General features: G+C 45.4%; 1 protein-coding gene across 2 annotated transcripts; it reads right to left on the minus strand.

Moving 5' to 3' along the window:
• Positions 1-5,171: 5,171 nt before the first annotated feature.
• Positions 5,172-18,688, minus strand: LOC311267249 (armadillo repeat-containing protein 1-like). 2 transcript variants are annotated; one of them, XM_084370204.1, is made up of 7 exons: positions 18,409-18,688; positions 16,063-16,256; positions 15,794-15,885; positions 13,381-13,570; positions 13,192-13,308; positions 8,783-8,881; positions 5,172-8,141 (listed from the first exon to the last, which is right to left on the minus strand). In XM_084370204.1, the coding sequence occupies exons 2-7, from the start codon at positions 16,222-16,224 to the stop codon at positions 7,950-7,952; spliced, it is 852 nt and encodes a 283-aa protein (XP_084226330.1). In that variant the 5' UTR covers positions 16,225-16,256; positions 18,409-18,688; the 3' UTR covers positions 5,172-7,949. The 2 variants fall into 2 exon arrangements, with proteins under 2 accessions (XP_084226330.1, XP_084226331.1); XM_084370205.1 differs by having other exon boundaries at positions 8,807-8,881; positions 18,409-18,684.
• Between the last annotated feature and the right edge of the window lie 1,171 nt (positions 18,689-19,859).

Below are 19,859 nucleotides of genomic sequence, written 5' to 3' on the forward strand. Positions count from 1 at the left end.
ATATATATATATATATATATGTATATATATATGTATACTGTGTATATATATATATATATATATATGTTTACTGTATATATATATATATATATATATATATATACTGTATATATATATTATATATATACACAGTATATATATATAATTATATATATGTGTATATATATATAATTATATATATATATGTATATATATACAGTATTATATATATACACATATACATATATATATATATATATATATATATATATATGTATATATATATATATATATATATATATATATATATATATATATATACACATATATATATATATATATACTGTATATATATATAATTATATATATATATGTATATATATATAATTATACATATATATGTATATATATATACACACACAGTATTATATATATACATATACATATATACATATATATGTGTATATATATATATATATATATATATATATACTGTATATATATATAATTATATATATATATATATGTGCTCCAGAAAAAGAAGCTCTCTATGATCTGTATTATAGTGATTTATTATTATTATCGTTATACACAACATGATGATAGTAACCACTTTCCAAGACTCTCGATTGTCCCATAGTTCGATGCTTTTATTGTGAAGGCACGGGCTTTTCACTTCCTGCAGTCCTTGTCTCCGCAGTCACAAACATCATTAGTAAAACATGATCAATAAAAGGCTTCAGACAGCTGATTGATTCATTAATAAAGTCAAAAAGCATCAAAAGTGAACTGAACACTTAACAGAAGCTTGAACAGACTGAAGGTTTAATATTTTACATCAAAGTAAGAATCAACAACACTTTACAGACAAACTGTGAAATAACATTCAAACATCGTTTCAGTTTCAATATTTAACTCTTCGTGTTTCTTCTTTAATCTCAGCTTCAGTTTGAGTTTGGTCAACGTTCCCAGAATGTTCTGGATCAGATCTGATCATGTTATTGATCTGAGGTGTCGACGTGTCTCGTGACTGTGATCTGATCTGAAAAGTCTCATTTCATCCTTTGTTTTCTGTTCACAGTCTGAAGAAAGCATCAGTTTCCACAGAAGATGAGCTCATGTTCAGCAGAACGGCCTCACGACTGATGGTTGTGCAACAGAAACGTTGAACAACAGTCAGAGTGACTACAGATCCAACAGGAAGTCATTCCAGCTGCTGCTACTTATACAGCAGAACAGCACAGGACTGATTGTGTAATCGAGCTGTCACACTTCTTATAAAAGCTGTTGTTGCACTATTTTATCTACGTATCTACTCAACTGCACCCAGGAGCCAATCTTCTGCTGGTGATTTTAGGTTTTCCTGAAGAGTTTGGAGATAATCCTCCTCCTTCATTATTCCATTAACCTTCTGTAGAGCAGCAGATCCACTGGCAGCAGAACCGCCCCACAGCAGAACTCTACCGGCACCATGCTGGACAGTAGGTTTGCTGTTCTTGGAGTTCACCTCCTCTCCTCCAACATATCGCTGCTCAGTGTGGTCAAACAGCTCAGTTTTAGTGTCCTGTGGCCACAGAGTCTCCTCCAGAAGGTTTTTCTTCGTCCATGTGATCAGCAGCAGACTTCAGTCCAGCTTTAAGGTTCTGGGTCTGGATCACGAGCTTCTCTCAACGCAGCAGCCTCTCGGCTCATGTAGATGTAAAACACACCTGACTGTGGACACCTGTCTCCAGCAGCTTCTGAATCATTGCAGACTTGCTTTTTGTTGGTTTCTGGTTGACTCTTGACCATCAGACCAGTTTTCTCTCAGTGATGGTTTGTTGTTCAGGTGATCTTGGGACCTAAAGCTGCTTTGAAACGGCTCCAAGTGACTTTCCTGACTTGTTCGGATCAATGCTGAGCTCTTTAGACTTTCCCATCGTGGTGTTTGTGTCTGCGTCTGATGACTGTACCAGACGGGTCCTGTTAAAATGATCAGCTGTGATCAATCAGAATCAGTCAGAAGAAGTTCAGATGCTACAAAGAACATTTGATTCACAACTTTCTATAATCACTGAACTGATGGTTCAACTCACTGATTGTATATTCATGATCGACACATCAGCTGTTTCACATTTAAACAAAATGCACATTTTCTCTCTACATGTCCGAGATCTTTGTGGTTTCCAGATGTTTCTCATGTGATGCAGTCTGAGATGTGTTAAACAGAGAGAAGACTGTCGACCAACGGTCACTAACTCTGCATCATGTACCATCATGCATTGCTCCGAAGGGAAAAAATGTCCTGAGTGGTGTCCAACGGTGTTTTTCCATTTAACCAATGAGCTCGCTGTATAGTCCTCTATGTTTAGCTCCATGTGCAGTCAGTGGGGAGGAGTGAACGAGTGGATCTGGACACAAACGATGTGCTAGAATCAGAAGTGGACCACAGAGCAGTGGGAGGAGGAGGCCTGGTCCGACGGATCAGGTTTCCTTTTACATTTATGCAACATGAAGAGCTGTAATGGTTGAAGGATTAAGGATAAAGGTTGGCAACATTCACTCTTGTACAATATTGAAGAAGAGATAGCACCAGGATGCATGATGGGAAGACGGCCAGACCTTTGGACAACGCTCTGCTGGGAAACCTCGAGTCCTGTCATTCATGTGGATGTTCCTCTGACACACTCTGCATGGAAACAGTGTTCTCAGCAGATATTACGCTCTGCCACGCTGCACAAACGGTTCAGGAAGCATTTGAGGAAAAACAACAAACAGTTCAACTTGACCATCTCAAACTAATCGAGCGTGTGTGTGATGTGCTGGACAAACAGGTGTGGTGGAGTCCACGCCTCGATGATCAAAGCTGTTTTGGTGGCAGGAGGGGGTCATAACGTTACGGCGGCTCGGTGTAAATACGAGGCTTCACACAGGAAGAAGGTAAAGCAGCCTCATCAGTCAGAAGATTGGTGGTTTGATCTCTGACTCCACAAGCAGACTCATCACAGAAAACACTTTAATCGCCTTTAATGTCAAAATAAAAGAACACAATCAGTCCAGTTTTGCAAATATATCATGAAACATCGTCTAAATGTGAAATAAAACCGTCTTTCACCTCTGAAGCAGTGAACGTGAACACACATTTCTCAGACTGACACATGCCGACAGGCAGCTGAACATGTACTCAGCGGACGAGTTGGTTCATGTTGAGTTTCTGAGTCAGTCGGAGTTTAGAGGCCAGGTGGACCTGAGCTCCTCCTCACGTCTCTCAGGTAATCCTGTATCAGGTTTTCTGCTCCGTCAGGGTTCATTGTCTAAAATGGAGCGTGTCAAGTGACATCAGTGTTGTTCACGTCACCTGAGTCCTTTGCTTTAACATGTTTGTACAGCCTGACAGGAGACCAGCTGTGCAGTCCAGGTGCTGATCACAAGTCTCCCAGAGCAGAAATGAAATGAAGAACATGCGATTGTGTTTCTAAGAAGTGTCTCTTGTTGCTGGATGAGGCGTTTACAGCCTCCATGTTTTCTCCAGTGTCGTCTGGATGAACTGCAGTAACCTCTCAGTGACGAGCTGCATTCAGGCAGCAAACAACAGCAGCGTCTCTGTCCTGAGCTCAACTCTTTCTCTGTCTGAGATCAAACCGCCGGCTCGGCTTTCAGCCCCGAACAAAAACCTCCGTTCAACCTCTGAGTCACAGCAGACGCTCGCTGCTCACGGAGCCTCGCTGGCTTCACGGAGCCGCCAGCGCCTGGCACGACCACTGAGGATGCATTCACTGCTCCGACTCCGGAGCCGCAGACACGGTCATGAACAGAACTCACTTCCTGCAGATCGTCCGAACCGTCTTCTTCAGAAAGTTGACATCAGACGTGTGGTCACATTCATAATAACTCTTCTTTGATCAGGTTCTTCCTGATTCAACTTACTTCTTTAGTTTCAGAGAAGATTTGCATTAAAACAAAGCTGTTGGGACGGCGCTCCTTCAGTTTGATGAATAAAACCGAGAGTAAAGACTGAACGTCTCCTGCCAACGCTTTTATTGAAGGTTTCAAATTCTGTTCTGCGACACGATTATTGTGAACTTCATGTCTCAGGTGTCTGTCCTGTACCTGAGTATCTCTGGGACTTTCCCTCTCCACATCTGAACACAAACATCTGAACTTTCTCCTCGCAGCTTCAAACAGCCTCGTTACTTTAGTTTGACGCACCGCAGACGCAGCGAGACGAGAGTGTCTCGTGTTAGTGTCTCGTATCTGCAGAGAGTTTCTTATTTTCTCTCTTTGTTGCTGCTCGGGACGCTTTACCAACCCAACATGTGGCTATGTGACGTCCTGGGAATGAGACTCAACGATCAACTATGTCTGTGGTGCGTTCAGGAACAGCTGGGACAAATCCTACTGACTCTACCTTTAACTTTGATAGTCTTTGAGTTATATTAATATGCTGTGAGCTTCAGTTAGCTTTGACGACAAATGTCCTTCAGAGGGAGACTTTTTACTCTGATACTCTGAGTACATGTCAGAGCCTGTACTCTATTACTTTTACTGGAGTAAACAAGCTGAATCAGCACTTCTACTTTCACCAGAGTCTGTTTGTACACAAGTATCCGTCACAAAAGTCTCTGATGTCCTGTTGTTCATCCAGCCTGAGTCTCTTTTCGTCCACTACATGTTGATAGTTAGATCTGGGCTGTGCGCAGCCTCGGACCGAACTGGACCAGCACGGCTCTGATCCCGACTCTCTTCGGTCTCTCGCGTCCGGCTGCTCAGGCTGGATGGTTGAAAGACGTCGCGGTCTCGTGATGATTGTTTTCTCTCTCAGGTTAAACGTGTTTCAGCAGAAGCCTGAAGAAATTAAGTTTCAAAACAAAAATGTAGCAAAATGTATTGAAATAAAACATTTAGGAAGAGAAAAGTTAAACTCTGCTGCGACACACAACATCAGTTTACTGCTCCAGTTCATCATAACCCAACACTAGAGTGCAGACACGGCTCCTTAACCACAGTCGACAGACAGACAGTGTTTTCAACAGTCTGAGGTCTTTATTCGTTTTTGAAAGCTACAGTTTGTTTCTGTAGTCGGTTCTGCTGTTTGGCTTTAAATCAGTTAATGCAGATGGATTTTGTTCAGTTCTTACTGAATGTGACTATTTACTGACAAAGTGAATCTGTCAACGATCTCCGACAAGTTTTAAAGTAACAAAGCAGTGAGACTCCTTCAGGTTTTTATTCTCATCATTACAGGACAGACTGTTCGTACAGCAGCACACTGATGAAGATGAAGATGATGGTGAGGATGATGAACACTCGTGTTGGCCAGTGACGGCAGGTCATCAGACTCTCAATAGAAATCACATCAATAAATAAAAGATAAATAATAGTTCGGGTCTGAATTATTCCACTTGAAGAAAACCTGAGCAGAAGAAGTAAATCCAGTTCATGCAGGTAAAGAGTTCACCGACGTGATAAACATGATTCACTGTGACACTTTAATCATCTAAATGATGCTGAGAGGAAACAGGTTACCATAGCGACACGAACAGAAGATGGAGGTTTGCTTTTTGTTTCACAGAATAAAACCTGAGGCTGATTTCATGTGTGAAGATGTTGTGTACAGCAACTCAACAGCTGTTATCAATGTAACTATGGGTCTATGAATACTTCCTGTGTCAGTCTGTTACCTCAGCACAGCGTTGCATTATGGGTTGTTTGAAGTGAAAAGTGTCCAGTGAGTGTTTTTACATGGTAACTGTGAAAAGCTTTTCCTGGTGGTGCTAACGAAGACAAACAAGAAAACATTATCGTCTTCATGTCGTGAACTGTTTGTGAAGATAAAACTGCATCCTCTTAAACTCTGGACCGTTACATTTCAATAAACTGAGCCTGAAAAAGTAACAAACCAGTAAATAAACTATAATAATGGTGATTTAGTTTCCTGGCAGCACCATGTTTCTACAGGAGCCCGGAACAGACAAACCACACAGCGACTGTGGAGAGGGGCTTTAATGTTCGCTGCCGTATCCTGATCTAAATATGCCACCGAGTCCTGCACACTGGACCTGAACATGAGATGTGGAGGACAACCTGTGGAGCTGGACGAGGCCTGGACCGACATTTCTGTTGGTGGTTCCTCGTTGTTCCACTGCCTGACAGTCGGTGGCAGCACCACACAAACACAGCAGGTTTCAAACAAGGTCAAATGTTTCATGAAGAAGGAAACCCAATGATCAGAGTCGTCTTCTGTTCGTGATAAAATTGCATTTAGATTAAAGCGTCACGCTCACGTCTGACAAACAGGCTTCTCAGAATGTGACAGCATGTGAGTAGGCGGAGCTATGAGCACACCTGACAGGTACACGAACACACAAACTGACTGAATGAGCATCATATGAGGACAGTACAAATATGTACAAGGTCATAAAAGGTCATTTCACCTCAGGAGGAGACGTCCTGTCATTGGTCAGCACTCACCATGTGACTGAGTTAAACGTCCATCGATCACTTTCTTTTTCTTTTTAAAGTTTTCAACATCCGACTGACGTCTGTTGGTAACGATGACTGAGCAGCAGGAGGAAAAGGAATGTGAATGTTTCTGTCTCTCAGTCTGAGCCCTCGTTATCTAAATGTTCCCACACAGCTGGATCCTCTGCAACATGGTCCAATGATTCAGATGCAGATTTCTACTCTATGTTCAAACATCCACCTCAAACCAAACTGATTCCCAGTCAGCCGTCTGCTGTTCACCAGCAGGGAGGAAAATAAAGATACAGTCAGGTGACGTTGCTCCATAAAACAGGAGGAGGACGTGAAGCAGCAGTTCAGTGTCTGATCCTCAGGGAGGCTGAATGAAGGCGGGTGGGTGTAAACACAGCGACCCGGTCCAGAGAGCTCAGAGCTCTGAACCGTCACAGAAAATAAAAGTCTGACAGGAAGTAAAGCACCGTTCGCTCGATGATCGGTCTGTTCTCAGAGTGACGAGCCCGTCTGTCTGACCTCTGACCTCTCACCAACACACCATCACCACAGTTATTAATGGTTTTTACATCATCTGTCAACAATGACGACAAATACCCAAAAAACTGAGCCAATGAGCTCGTTTTGCTCTGAATGAAATGTCAGTCCAGCGAGGAGGGAACAGGGAAAAGCTTCAGGAGCTTTGTGATCGACTCGATTGATGAGTTAGCCGTTAGCGCAGCAGCTACATTATCAATGTAACACTACATCCTGTGTGAGAATAACTCTACACACCAACAGCTCTTCAGACTGGACCTGAGGAAACTACAGGAAATCCTTCCTGATTGGTTGGTTGAGGCCCTTTAAAATCTTTAATCAGGAGACGTCTCGACAGTTTCATCGATTTTAAATCAGTGATCAACGAGCTGCAGCAGAACAAGTCTTTATTTAAAGGTTTACTTTTCCGTTTCCATTCATGTTGTGTTGATTGTAAATGTAATGAAGTATTATCTTACACAGACTGACTCTGGAGTGTTTTGGGTATTTGTCATCATTTTTGATGTTATGACTGAGTCAATAATCGAAGCAGCTGACAGTGAAGACGCTGGACGTCTGAGGATCTGAAGGCACAGCTGAACTCTGCTGCTCGTCCTTTAAAACAAACTGCAGGAAGAAAAGTCAAATAAATAATAGAAAGGTAAAAGTCCCAAGACGTCCTGTTCGCTTCATTCTCACTCGTTGGTGTTTGTTCGTGTCGCTGCAGGACACTTCCTGTCCCTTAAGACAATTTGGTTTGGAACAGATGGACCCGTTTTCAGAGAGGACGTCGTCGCCACCGTCCTGTTTGTGTGGAAGGGTCGGCTCGTCTCGCCTGTGACAGCAGCAGCATCAAAGTCACGGACGCTGCATGTTTTCACACCCGCTGTTGGAGGTCGGTCTCACTTCTGCCTCCAGCTCAGTCGGACAGCGGTGAGATTTGGCAGCTGGTAGATTTGGGTTCGTTGGGAGGTTACCGGAGGGAGCGGCGGCTCGCAGGGTCACCAGTAGAAGGAGCGGGACAGGAAGTTGGTGGCAGCTCCCAGCCAGCTGTTCCCGTCCTGGCCGGTTCCCACCCGAGTCACCACCTTGTCGGGCTCCTGAGACGGACTCTCGTCCTCTGGCAGGTAGTCCGGCAGGTCCACGTTCTGCTCCACCTCCACTGAACCTTCCTCTGGAAACGGAATCAGAACCTGCAGACAACAACTTTTATTGGACTTGATACTGTGAATGATGAGAAAAAAACTCAGTCTGGATTTGACCTCTACTGAGAACGGTTCTGATGGACTCGCAGGGACGCGTTTCCTCTTTTGTTCTGTTTTCATTGTGTGATAAGAGTTTCAACAGTTGTGTACAAGATTCATTAAAAGAGAAACGTTGAGCTACAAAGCCTCATTCTGCTACTGATTGATCGACTGATCAGTTCTTATAATTCTCTGCCGCCCCCTCCTGGTGTAAATGATTATTTCAGCTCATTAAAAAATAATCCTTCACAACAAAGACGTGATCTACCAACACATGTTGACTCAAACTGTCAGGAAAGAAGAGGGTCAGATGTCTGCAAGCATGTTTTAAACAGAAGCTGTGGAGCTGCTGTGTGAACAGACCGCACAGTAACAAAGCTGCTGCCATCACATCAAATATGTCTTCATAGAAGACGTTATATTAAATACTGAACATCTAAAAGTGTCCGTTCATCTGCTGACAGCTACAGGTTAGTTTAGTGTTAGACACCATTCATACATTATTAATAATAATGACCAGAACAATTAAAGAGACGTTGCCACGTTATTTACACATCGTTTTAGAAAAGCACCAGCTGATTTTCGGTGACCTGTGAACATGAAGTTAATCTGACCTCGTCTCCGTCTTCTCCTTTCACCACCTGCTGAGCCGTCATCACCTGAGTGGACGCGATCGCAGACGCCACAGCCTGAAGAAGAAAACACCGACTGACTTACAGTTTGAATGATCACCTGGTCTGTAGAGACACCTGGCTAGTCTGATGAAGAGGAGTGTCTGATGAAGAGGAGGAGAGTCTGATGAAGAGGAGAGTCTGATGAAGAGGAGGAGAGTCTGATGAAGAGGAGAGTCTGATGAAGAGGAGTGTCTGATGAAGAGGAGGAGAGTCTGATGAAGAGGAGAGTCTGATGAAGAGGAGGAGAGTCTGAAGAAGAGCAGCAGAGTCTGAAGAAGAGGAGAGTCTGATGAAGAGGAGCAGAGTCTGATGAAGAGGAGGAGAGTCTGAAGAAGAGGAGGAGAGTCTGATGAAGAGGAGCAGAGTCTGATGAAGAGGAGGAGAGTCTGAAGAAGAGGAGCAGAGTCTGATGAAGAAGAGGAGAGTCTGAAGAAGAGGAGAGTCTGATGAAGAGGAGGAGAGTCTGATGAAGAGGAGAGTCTGATGGAGAAGAGGAGTGTCTGATGAAGAGGAGGAGAGTCTGAAGAAGAGGAGCAGAGTCTGATGAAGAGGAGCAGAGTCTGATGAAGAGGAGGAGAGTCTGAAGAAGAGGAGAGTCTGATGAAGAGGAGGAGAGTCTGAAGAAGAGGAGAGTCTGATGAAGAGGAGCAGAGTCTGATGAAGAGGAGGAGAGTCTGAAGAAGAGGAGAGTCTGATGAAGAGGAGCAGAGTCTGATGAAGAGGAGGAGAGTCTGAAGAAGAGGAGGAGAGTCTGAAGAAGAGCAGAGTCTGATGAAGAGGAGGAGAGTCTGAAGAAGAGGAGAGTCTGATGAAGAGGAGGAGAGTCTGAAGAAGAGGAGAGTCTGATGAAGAGGAGAGTCTGATGAAGAAGAGGAGAGTCTGATGAAGAGGAGAGTCTGATGAAGAGGAGGAGAGTCTGATGAAGAGGAGGAGAGTCTGATGAAGAGGAGCAGAGTCTGAAGAAGAGGAGGAGAGTCTGATGAAGAGGAGAGTCTGATGAAGAAGAGGAGAGTCTGATGAAGAGGAGAGTCTGATGAAGAGGAGGAGAGTCTGATGAAGAGGAGGAGAGTCTGATGAAGAGGAGCAGAGTCTGATGAAGAGGAGGAGAGTCTGAAGAAGAGGAGAGTCTGATGAAGAGGAGGAGAGTCTGAAGAAGAGGAGGAGAGTCTGAAGAAGAGGAGAGTCTGATGAAGAGGAGCAGAGTCTGATGAAGAGGAGGAGAGTCTGATGAAGAAGAGGAGAGTCTGAAGAAGAGGAGGAGAGTCTGAAGAAGAGGAGAGTCTGATGAAGAGGAGCAGAGTCTGATGAAGAGGAGCAGAGTCTGATGAAGAGGAGGAGAGTCTGAAGAAGAGGAGCAGAGTCTGATGAAGAGGAGGAGAGTCTGAAGAAGAGGAGGAGAGTCTGATGAAGAGGAGCAGAGTCTGATGAAGAGGAGCAGAGTCTGATGAAGAGGAGGAGAGTCTGAAGAAGAGGAGCAGAGTCTGATGAAGAGGAGCAGAGTCTGATGAAGAGGAGCAGAGTCTGATGAAGAGGAGGAGAGTCTGAAGAAGAGGAGAGTCTGATGAAGAGGAGGAGAGTCTGAAGAAGAGGAGGAGAGTCTGATGAAGAGGAGAGTCTGATGAAGAGGAGCAGAGTCTGATGAAGAGGAGGAGAGTCTGATGAAGAGGAGGAGAGTCTGAAGAAGAGGAGCAGAGTCTGATGAAGAAGAGGAGAGTCTGAAGAAGAGGAGAGTCTGATGAAGAAGAGGAGAGTCTGATGAAGAGGAGAGTCTGAAGAAGAGGAGAGTCTGATGAAGAGGAGCAGAGTCTGATGAAGAAGAGGAGAGTCTGATGAAGAGGAGAGTCTGATGAAGAGGAGCAGAGTCTGATGAAGAAGAGGAGAGTCTGATGAAGAGGAGAGTCTGAAGAAGAGGAGAGTCTGAAGAAGAGGAGCAGAGTCTGATGAAGAAGAGGAGAGTCTGATGAAGAGGAGAGTCTGAAGAAGAGGAGAGTCTGATGAAGAGGAGCAGAGTCTGATGAAGAAGAGGAGAGTCTGATGAAGAGGAGAGTCTGATGAAGAGGAGGAGAGTCTGATGAAGAGGAGAGTCTGAAGAAGAGGAGAGTCTGAAGAAGAGGAGAGTCTGATGAAGAGGAGCAGAGTCTGATGAAGAAGAGGAGAGTCTGATGAAGAGGAGGAGAGTCTGAAGAAGAGGAGAGTCTGATGAAGAGGAGGAGAGTCTGAAGAAGAGGAGAGTCTGATGAAGAGGAGGAGAGTCTGATGAAGAGGAGAGTCTGATGAAGAGGAGGAGAGTCTGATGAAGAGGAGGAGAGTCTGATGAAGAGGAGCAGAGTCTGATGAAGAGGAGCAGAGTCTGAAGAAGAGGAGAGTCTGATGAAGAGGAGGAGAGTCTGAAGAAGAGGAGGAGAGTCTGAAGAAGAGGAGAGTCTGATGAAGAGGAGCAGAGTCTGATGAAGAGGAGGAGAGTCTGAAGAAGAGGAGAGTCTGATGAAGAGGAGGAGAGTCTGAAGAAGAGGAGAGTCTGATGAAGAGGAGCAGAGTCTGATGAAGAGGAGGAGAGTCTGAAGAAGAGGAGCAGAGTCTGATGAAGAAGAGGAGAGTCTGAAGAAGAGGAGAGTCTGATGAAGAAGAGGAGAGTCTGATGAAGAGGAGAGTCTGAAGAAGAGGAGAGTCTGAAGAAGAGGAGAGTCTGATGAAGAGGAGCAGAGTCTGATGAAGAAGAGGAGAGTCTGATGAAGAGGAGCAGAGTCTGATGAAGAGGAGAGTATGATGAAGAGGAGAGTCTGATGAAGAGGAGAGTATGATGAAGAGGAGAGTCTGATGAAGAGGAGGAGAGTCTGATGAAGAGGAGAGTCTGAAGAAGAGGAGAGTCTGAAGAAGAGGAGAGTCTGATGAAGAGGAGCAGAGTCTGATGAAGAAGAGGAGAGTCTGATGAAGAGGAGAGTATGATGAAGAGGAGAGTCTGATGAAGAGGAGGAGAGTCTGATGAAGAGGAGAGTCTGAAGAAGAGGAGAGTCTGAAGAAGAGGAGAGTCTGATGAAGAGGAGCAGAGTCTGATGAAGAAGAGGAGAGTCTGATGAAGAGGAGGAGAGTCTGAAGAAGAGGAGAGTCTGATGAAGAGGAGGAGAGTCTGAAGAAGAGGAGAGTCTGAAGAAGAGGAGAGTCTGATGAAGAAGAGGAGAGTCTGAAGAAGAGGAGAGTCTGATGAAGAAGAGGAGAGTCTGATGAAGAGGAGAGTCTGAAGAAGAGGAGAGTCTGAAGAAGAGGAGAGTCTGATGAAGAGGAGCAGAGTCTGATGAAGAAGAGGAGTGTCTGATGAAGAGGAGAGTATGATGAAGAGGAGAGTCTGATGAAGAGGAGGAGAGTCTGATGAAGAGGAGAGTCTGAAGAAGAGGAGAGTCTGAAGAAGAGGAGAGTCTGATGAAGAGGAGCAGAGTCTGATGAAGAAGAGGAGAGTCTGATGAAGAGGAGGAGAGTCTGAAGAAGAGGAGAGTCTGATGAAGAGGAGGAGAGTCTGAAGAAGAGGAGAGTCTGAAGAAGAGGAGAGTCTGATGAAGAAGAGGAGAGTCTGAAGAAGAGGAGAGTCTGATGAAGAGGAGGAGAGTCTGAAGAAGAGGAGCAGAGTCTGATGAAGAGGAGGAGAGTCTGATGAAGAGGAGGAGAGTCTGAAGAAGAGGAGAGTCTGAAGAAGAGGAGAGTCTGATGAAGAAGAGGAGAGTCTGAAGAAGAGGAGAGTCTGATGAAGAGGAGGAGAGTCTGAAGAAGAGGAGCAGAGTCTGATGAAGAGGAGCAGAGTCTGAAGAAGAGGAGGAGAGTCTGATGAAGAGGAGAGTCTGATGAAGAGGAGGAGAGTCTGAAGAGGAGGAGGAGAGTCTGATGAAGAGGAGGAGAGTCTGAAGAAGAGGAGCAGAGTCTGAAGAGGAGGAGGAGAGTCTGATGAAGAGGAGCAGAGTCTGAAGAAGAGGAGGAGAGTCTGAAGAGGAGGAGGAGAGTCTGATGAAGAGGAGAGTCTGATGAAGAGGAGGAGAGTCTGAAGAGGAGGAGGAGAGTCTGATGAAGAGGAGGAGAGTCTGAAGAAGAGGAGCAGAGTCTGAAGAGGAGGAGGAGAGTCTGATGAAGAGGAGCAGAGTCTGAAGAAGAGGAGCAGAGTCTGAAGAAGAGGAGGAGAGTCTGAAGAGGAGGAGGAGAGTCTGATGAAGAGGAGCAGAGTGTGATGAAGAGGAGGAGAGTCTGATGAAGAGGAGGAGAGTCTGAAGAAGAGGAGCAGAGTCTGATGAAGAGGAGCAGAGTCTGATGAAGAGGAGAGTCTGATGAAGACGTGAACTCACCTCAGCCTTCAGGTCCGACCGGATCCGGACGATGCATCTCTTGACGGTCATCTGGAAGGTGAAGCTGATGACTCCTCTGATCTTCAGCAGAGCCTCCTCACACAGACTCCTGCGACTCTGCTCAGGAGACACATTTCATTCAGACACTGATGATGGATGAAGATGTCATGACTCGGAGCTTCTGCTCACCGGGTCGTCCAGCCCGTCGATGTGCAGGACGACGGTCTTGGCTCTCTTGTTGCTGGAGCCCAGGAAGAACTGAGCTTTACGGCGGCTGCTGACGGCCTCCTCGGCCGGCTCCGACTCGGCGCCGCCGGACGCCTGCAGGAGCTCGTAGATCTCTGACGCCAGCAGCTTGGTCTCTCCGGGCGTGGTGGATCTGGACCAGGAAGGAACGTATGAACCCACAGTGTGCAGCAGCTGACCTCAGAGGTCACTGAGATAAACTTTAAACAACAAGAGGCGAGGAGGACTTGAACCTGCATCGGTTCTGTTCATGACGAAACATCAGACACATCTGAGCAGCAGAACTTTGACTGCAGGACACGAACACTTTCTGTTCGGTTCTGTCCAAAGAAAACTAATCCAACAAGAAACAAACAGCTGAACTGGGACTTTGGAACAAAACTAACTCACATTCAAAGATTATCTTTCAGTTTTCACTATTTTCCAAAATGTCCCTGAGACGTTTGTCTTCAGCCGCTTGGCCTCAAACAGCATCTGTACGTGATGCAGGCGTCTGGAGACGTCGCCTCGGACGCTGTGATGGACGTTCAGACATATTTCTGGACATTTTACAGGCCAGATCAATAAAAACTAGGGATGTCCCGATCAGGTTTTTTTTACCCCGATCCGAGTCAATTAATATTTAGTATCTGCTGATACCGAGTCCCGATCCGATACTTAGCTCTAACTAATATTTTCCTAGATAATTCAGCTGCATTAAGAAAAAAATCACCTGCATCCAAGCTGTTAACAGCTTTTTTATTTTGTTGAAACAAAGTAAATACTTTCATGTCTCTTTCTTATTCTTCATCCTACTGCAACATCGGTTTTCATTTGTTTTTTGTTTTTTTCTAACAAAAACAACAAGTAAACAAAGTCAGTAACTGAACCCTGCTCCTCTCACGGAGATGGGCTGGTTATCCACAGCGATGAGTTCAAAGACCTTCTCTGTAATATTTGTGGCCATGACGCTGACTCATGATATTTCTCTTTCCTTCTGAAAGTATCCGAGTGTTTGTTGCTTCGGTGCTTTTGCCTGTTTTGCTTGAGTGAACTTGTGTTTTTGTTTATGTGCCGTATCAGATGTGTATTAAATGCAGCTCTTTTGTTACGTATGTTACGTGTCGCCGTTGGACTGCTTTCGCTTTCTAATTTGAAATGTTTCCACAGTGCAGACATTTTATCCACAGGTTCTCCAGACTAACGTTACGTGCTCGTCTGCATTCTGCCGTAAATTGCGCTCCGTTGACGACAGCTGATGTAAAAATAATCGGGCTTGGGTCCACGTTCAAAATTGCCGATCCTGGTCAGCGAAAAAATGCCCACATCGGCCTCGATCGGGATCGGGACATCCCTAATAAAAACATAACTGTCAGCCTTTATTCATTTTAAGTTTACACACATTTTAAAAAAAAGACTTCAAAATGTACGATGAAGGAATAAAAAAGACATTTGATAAAAACAGAAAAACAATATGAAATACAAATCCTGATTAAACTGCTGCATCAAATGTAGTGCATAATTTCTGCCACTAGGGGTCTCTAGCTCTAAACAACAACAAGAACAACAACAGAACACAACGCTGTGAAGGAGTGTGGCAATATGGGAGTTGCTGTCTTGACTGTTAGAAATCCCTCTGTGTGACTCATGCCGCGTTCCAGTTACATGGGAGACTCGCCCGAGTTGGAAAGTGGGAAATCTCGCAGCCGTCTCGCGACATTTCACCGAGACACGCCCCCTTTTGGTCGGACTATCCACTGTCCGACTCGGTCCTCATGAGAGTACACCGAGGAGAGCGAGGATAGACAAACGACGTGACAAACAAAGATGGCTGCGCCCATAATTGATGTATTTTCTTCGTATTGTACCACGCTGGTCGTTTTAATGTCGATTTTAAATGCTCTTACACACTTGATTACATTGCTGCTTTAATCCGGTCACCAATGTATGTGCTGCACGGTCTCGCTGTGCCTGCAATACAATGTCAAGTGTTTTCGAGCTGGTTTGCTAAAGAGGCTAATGTAGCTAACAATAACAAAACAACGACTAGCTTGCTACTGCCCTGATGGCGTCCATGTTCTTCCGACTTGTCGTGTAGCGATGACAAACGGGAACGCTAAAAGTGCGACAAGTCAGGAAATGACGTCACGTTCTCGCGTAAGAGCAACTCGGGCGAGTTGTCTCCCATGTAACTGGAACGCGTTGTCTTCCGTCCTCTCTGACCCTCCTGAAGTTACAGCGGCAGGAGTCCAGGTGAAGCGTTACCTCGAGGAAACGTGTGGATTGTTCTGGTGTGAACATCGTTGGAAACGTTTGGGACAATGTGAGAACACAACTCAACAACATGAAGAACAAAGGAAATGCAGCATCGACTCACTTCTGCATGACGTTCTGGAGGCTCAGCATCATCCCCAGCTCGCCCTTCAGCTTCTCCTGGTTGGCTCGACATTCTGCCAGGTAACGGATCGCCTGCGAACAACCAATCACAGTGAGTCTGATGACTTGGTGATGGTCCAAACCAGATGGACCAAATCTTAGAATACCTGAAACCGAACTCAGCATCCAGACACTTTCCAAACTGCTCAACGTAAATTAATTTCTATCTAAGTGTGACTAACGTCGGCTCGTCCGTCGGTGACGACTCACCAGGAGGGCGGAGTAGACGACCTGAGGGTTGGTGTGGTCCAGGAACAGGATGAGTCCCGGCAGGCAGCCCTGGTCCTGGACGATGGCCCTGCGGTTCATGGGGTCAGCGGCCAGGTCCCTCAGCTGGTTGACCACAGCCAGGGCGTCCGGCTCCGCAGTCATGGCTGCGCTTCACTCACCCATACAAGAACCAACTGAGGACGACAGGAAACGCTCACTGAGACAAGAACATAACTGTGATGAGGCTGCGACAGAATCAACATGAAGACATAACACTGAGTGAACTCACTCAGAGAACTTTATGGTGAAACAAAGTTATTTTGGTTCACTAACTTCCTGACAAATCAATCAGACACATACACGTTTTATCAAAGTGTCACTCAGTATCACGGTATATGACCTAAAGTATGTGGACAGCCGGGTCCACAGGTCACGGTTATGCTAAGTGCGGTATCACTGTCTGTCACAGTGTCTCTCCTGACGTCTCATCTTCATCTGAGCTGAAGAACGAGGACTGTGGGTTTGTCATCCTACATCACTCAGGGCTCGTTCTGGTGCTGGAGATCCTTATAAATGCTTGAATTTTTAATGTGCTATTTCCAAGGTTTGACAGATATTGAATTGTAGATAAAGTGCTTGAAACTACTTGAACTTGTAACTACATCACTTTTATAAAAAGTTGTTTCATCTATGGGATCACAAGTCCTCTTACAGACAGGTGGCACATTTTGAAACATTACAATTTTGGGTGTTTTTGTTTAAAAGGCGGAATATGTAAGAATTTTAGTTGCAAACATTAAAAAATTAACTCAAATGATTTACAGAGTGTGAAGAATTAACAGTTTGACGTTTATTTAATGTGTTTAAGAAATATATATAGTTGTTAGCATGCTAACCAGCTAGCCCTGTCCTGTTTCAGTGCTCCTGTGCTAGCAGTGTTAGCACCAACATTGCACTGACTGCTAGCTATAGGGCTAACTGAGCTAAGTTAGCAGCATCGAGATGCTACTCTGGTGATATGCTTGGCCCTGTTTGTTCTGAGCATGAGCAGGCAGCATATTCTTACATATTATAACACAATAACAGCTTTTAGGTGATGAAGTGAAATAACTTGTTGAAAAGTGCATGCAGTTGGTGTAGAGGCCCTGCAGGATGGACACCACCAACACCTTCAACTCTTCACATGTCCATGTCGACATGAAGGGCACAAAACAAAACATTACTTTTTTATCTGCTGGCTAATCTAATGCGGACCTTTGAATATGGTATCAGGACAGACGTGAGGACATGTGACTCCTCAGCCCGTTTAAAAACTAAACCCAAACCCCAGAACCACATCAGCAGACCTCTGCGGTCACAAGACAACAGAGAGCTTATTCTGAGTCACAGATTATATCCAGTACTTCTGCTCTAACGTCTGCCACAGATTACTCACTGATCTGACACTTAACTCACTCTGGGTTCATTAAAAGCACTTTAACTAATCTAATTTATAAATATCTTCATCTCTGTTGTTTTCAGAGGTTCTGCCTTCTGAACCTGCTGAGCTCTCTGAACAGCCCGTGTGTTGGACGCTGCCACACAGAACCAGACTCGGGCACTTCTGCAGGTCCACAGCCGCCCAGTGGTTTGTTTATTTACATGAAATTCAAAGTCAGAATTTGAATATTCTGAATGTTAATGAGATAATAACACAACCTTTGTCCATCAGTGAATAAACCAGCTGCTCTCAGAGGAAAACAAGGTCCCAGGACACTGTTGAAGCTAGAAAGCTGGCAGGGTCCGCCACATATAAACACACTGGAACAGGATGAAACTGTGTTGTAGCTTCTCCTCCGGCTCACGGCTGCACACACAGGATCCACAGGACTGTCCACATCCATCACATCAGCACAGGCCCACACCGACCTCCGTCTGCTCTGTCGCTGCGCAGCCGCTCTGCGACAGCCAGCAGCTCATAATCAATAATAAAGGCTCCACATGTCATAAACCGACCTGCAGCCTCACATGGGTCAACCTGTCATCCGTGATCAGTAACTGAGCCACACAGAGCCGGAACACCGGGCTGCAGGTGAAACACAGCACTTCTTCCTGCAGCGCATCCACAGTCCGCAGGGCGGTTCGGACCGGCTCTGCTCAACACGAGCGCGTTAAATCGTCAGATTTTTGACGGGGATCTGGTCTGCCCTCCCACAGCTAACCGACCCGGTGATGTACTAACGCTAGCGGGTGTTGTCACCCTGCCAGCCCGCTTCTCAGACGGTGTGTCCCGGGTCAGAACAGCGGTGTGAGCCTCCAGCACCGCGGGCTAATCTCTAGAGGAATGCTAATGCTAACGGCGCTCACCTCCGACGGTCCCCGGCACCGAGCAGCGGGCTAACGCCCACCGTCCGCGGGTCGCTGTCCGGTTAGCTGCTCCTCCGGGAGCGAGTCACCGCCGCCGCAGCAGCTGGAGGCGGAACACGGTGGTCCACGGACCCAGTCTGGCTCCAGTCTCATTAAAAGCCCGTTAATGATGATGTTCACAGCCACAATCAGCAAATTGTGCCGAGTCTTCCTGCTGACAAGCAACCAGGGCGCGGACGTGTCAACATCCAGGCCTGTGATTGGATGGCTGACGGCCACCTGATGCTGCTGACCAATGAGCTGCGTTGTTGTGAGAGTTAAAGGTCCCACGCCCTGTTTGTCTTTATGATGAGCTGCTGTGACGTCATCACTGTACATCTGAGCATCACTCAGCCATCGTCTCCTCCTGATGATATAAAGTCAGGCTCAGTCATCTCCTCCTGATGATATAAAGTCAGGCTCAGCCATCGTCTCCTCCTGATGATATAAAGTCAGGCTCAGCCATCGTCTCCTCCTGATGATATAAAGTCAGGCTCAGTCATCTCCTCCTGATGATATAAAGTCAGGCTCAGCCATCATCTCCTCCTGATGATATAAAGTCAGGCTCAGTCATCGTCTCCTCCTGATGATATAAAGTCAGGCTCAGCCATCATCTCCTCCTGATGATATAAAGTCAGGCTCAGTCATCGTCTCCTCCTGATGATATAAAGTCAGGCTCAGCCATCGTCTCCTCCTGATGATATATAGTCAGGCTCAGCCATCGTCCCCTCCTGATGATATAAAGTCAGGCTCAGCCATCGTCTCCTCCTGATGATATAAAGTCAGGCTCAGCCATCGTCTCCTCCTGATGATATAAAGTCAGGCTCAGCCATCGTCTCCTCCTGATGATATAAAGTCAGGCTCAGCCATCGTCTCCTCCTGATGATATAAAGTCAGGCTCAGCCATCGTCTCCTCCTGATGATATAAAGTCAGGCTCAGTCATCGTCTCCTCCTGATGATATAAAGTCAGGCTCAGTCATTCTCCTCCTGATGATATAAAGTCAGGCTCAGTCATCATCTCCTCCTGATGATATAAAGTCAGGCTCAGCCATCGTCTCCTCCTGATGATATAAAGTCAGGCTCAGCCATCGTCTCCTCCTGATGATATATGATGATGATGACTGAGGTTAATGTTTGGGTGAACTGTTCCTTTAAGGCTGAATATACCAGAATAATAAAGGATGACACACTGTTATATGTATTTCCTTGTTATATGTACTTAAATCAATAAACACAAATAAAAGGAAAAATATTTTGCGACTTTTTTTAATCTTCATTAGTTGTTTTTCACTTTTATATTAACACACAAGATCAAAACAAACAAAAAGAGAAACAAAGAGGTTTACACTTCAGTGTCCAGCAGAGGGCAGCACATCTCTTTAATGGATATAAAACACTGACATGCGTTGAG

This window comes from Pagrus pagrus, assembly GCF_965226575.1.
Source record: "Pagrus pagrus genome assembly, chromosome: 12".
NCBI lineage: Eukaryota > Metazoa > Chordata > Actinopteri > Spariformes > Sparidae > Pagrus > Pagrus pagrus.

Excerpts from the sequence above, each read along its gene's own strand:
- LOC311267249 (XM_084370204.1), bottom strand. The coding sequence starts at position 16,224 with ATGACTGCGGAGCCGGACGCCCTGGCTGTGGTCAACCAGCTGAGGGAC. Across the intron at positions 15,886-16,062 it reads TCGTCTACTCCGCCCTCCTG|GCGATCCGTTACCTGGCAGA; the intron begins GTGAGTCGTCAC and ends GGTTGTTCGCAG. Across the intron at positions 13,571-15,793 it reads CTCCAGAACGTCATGCAGAA|ATCCACCACGCCCGGAGAGA; the intron begins GTGAGTCGATGC and ends TTCCTGGTCCAG.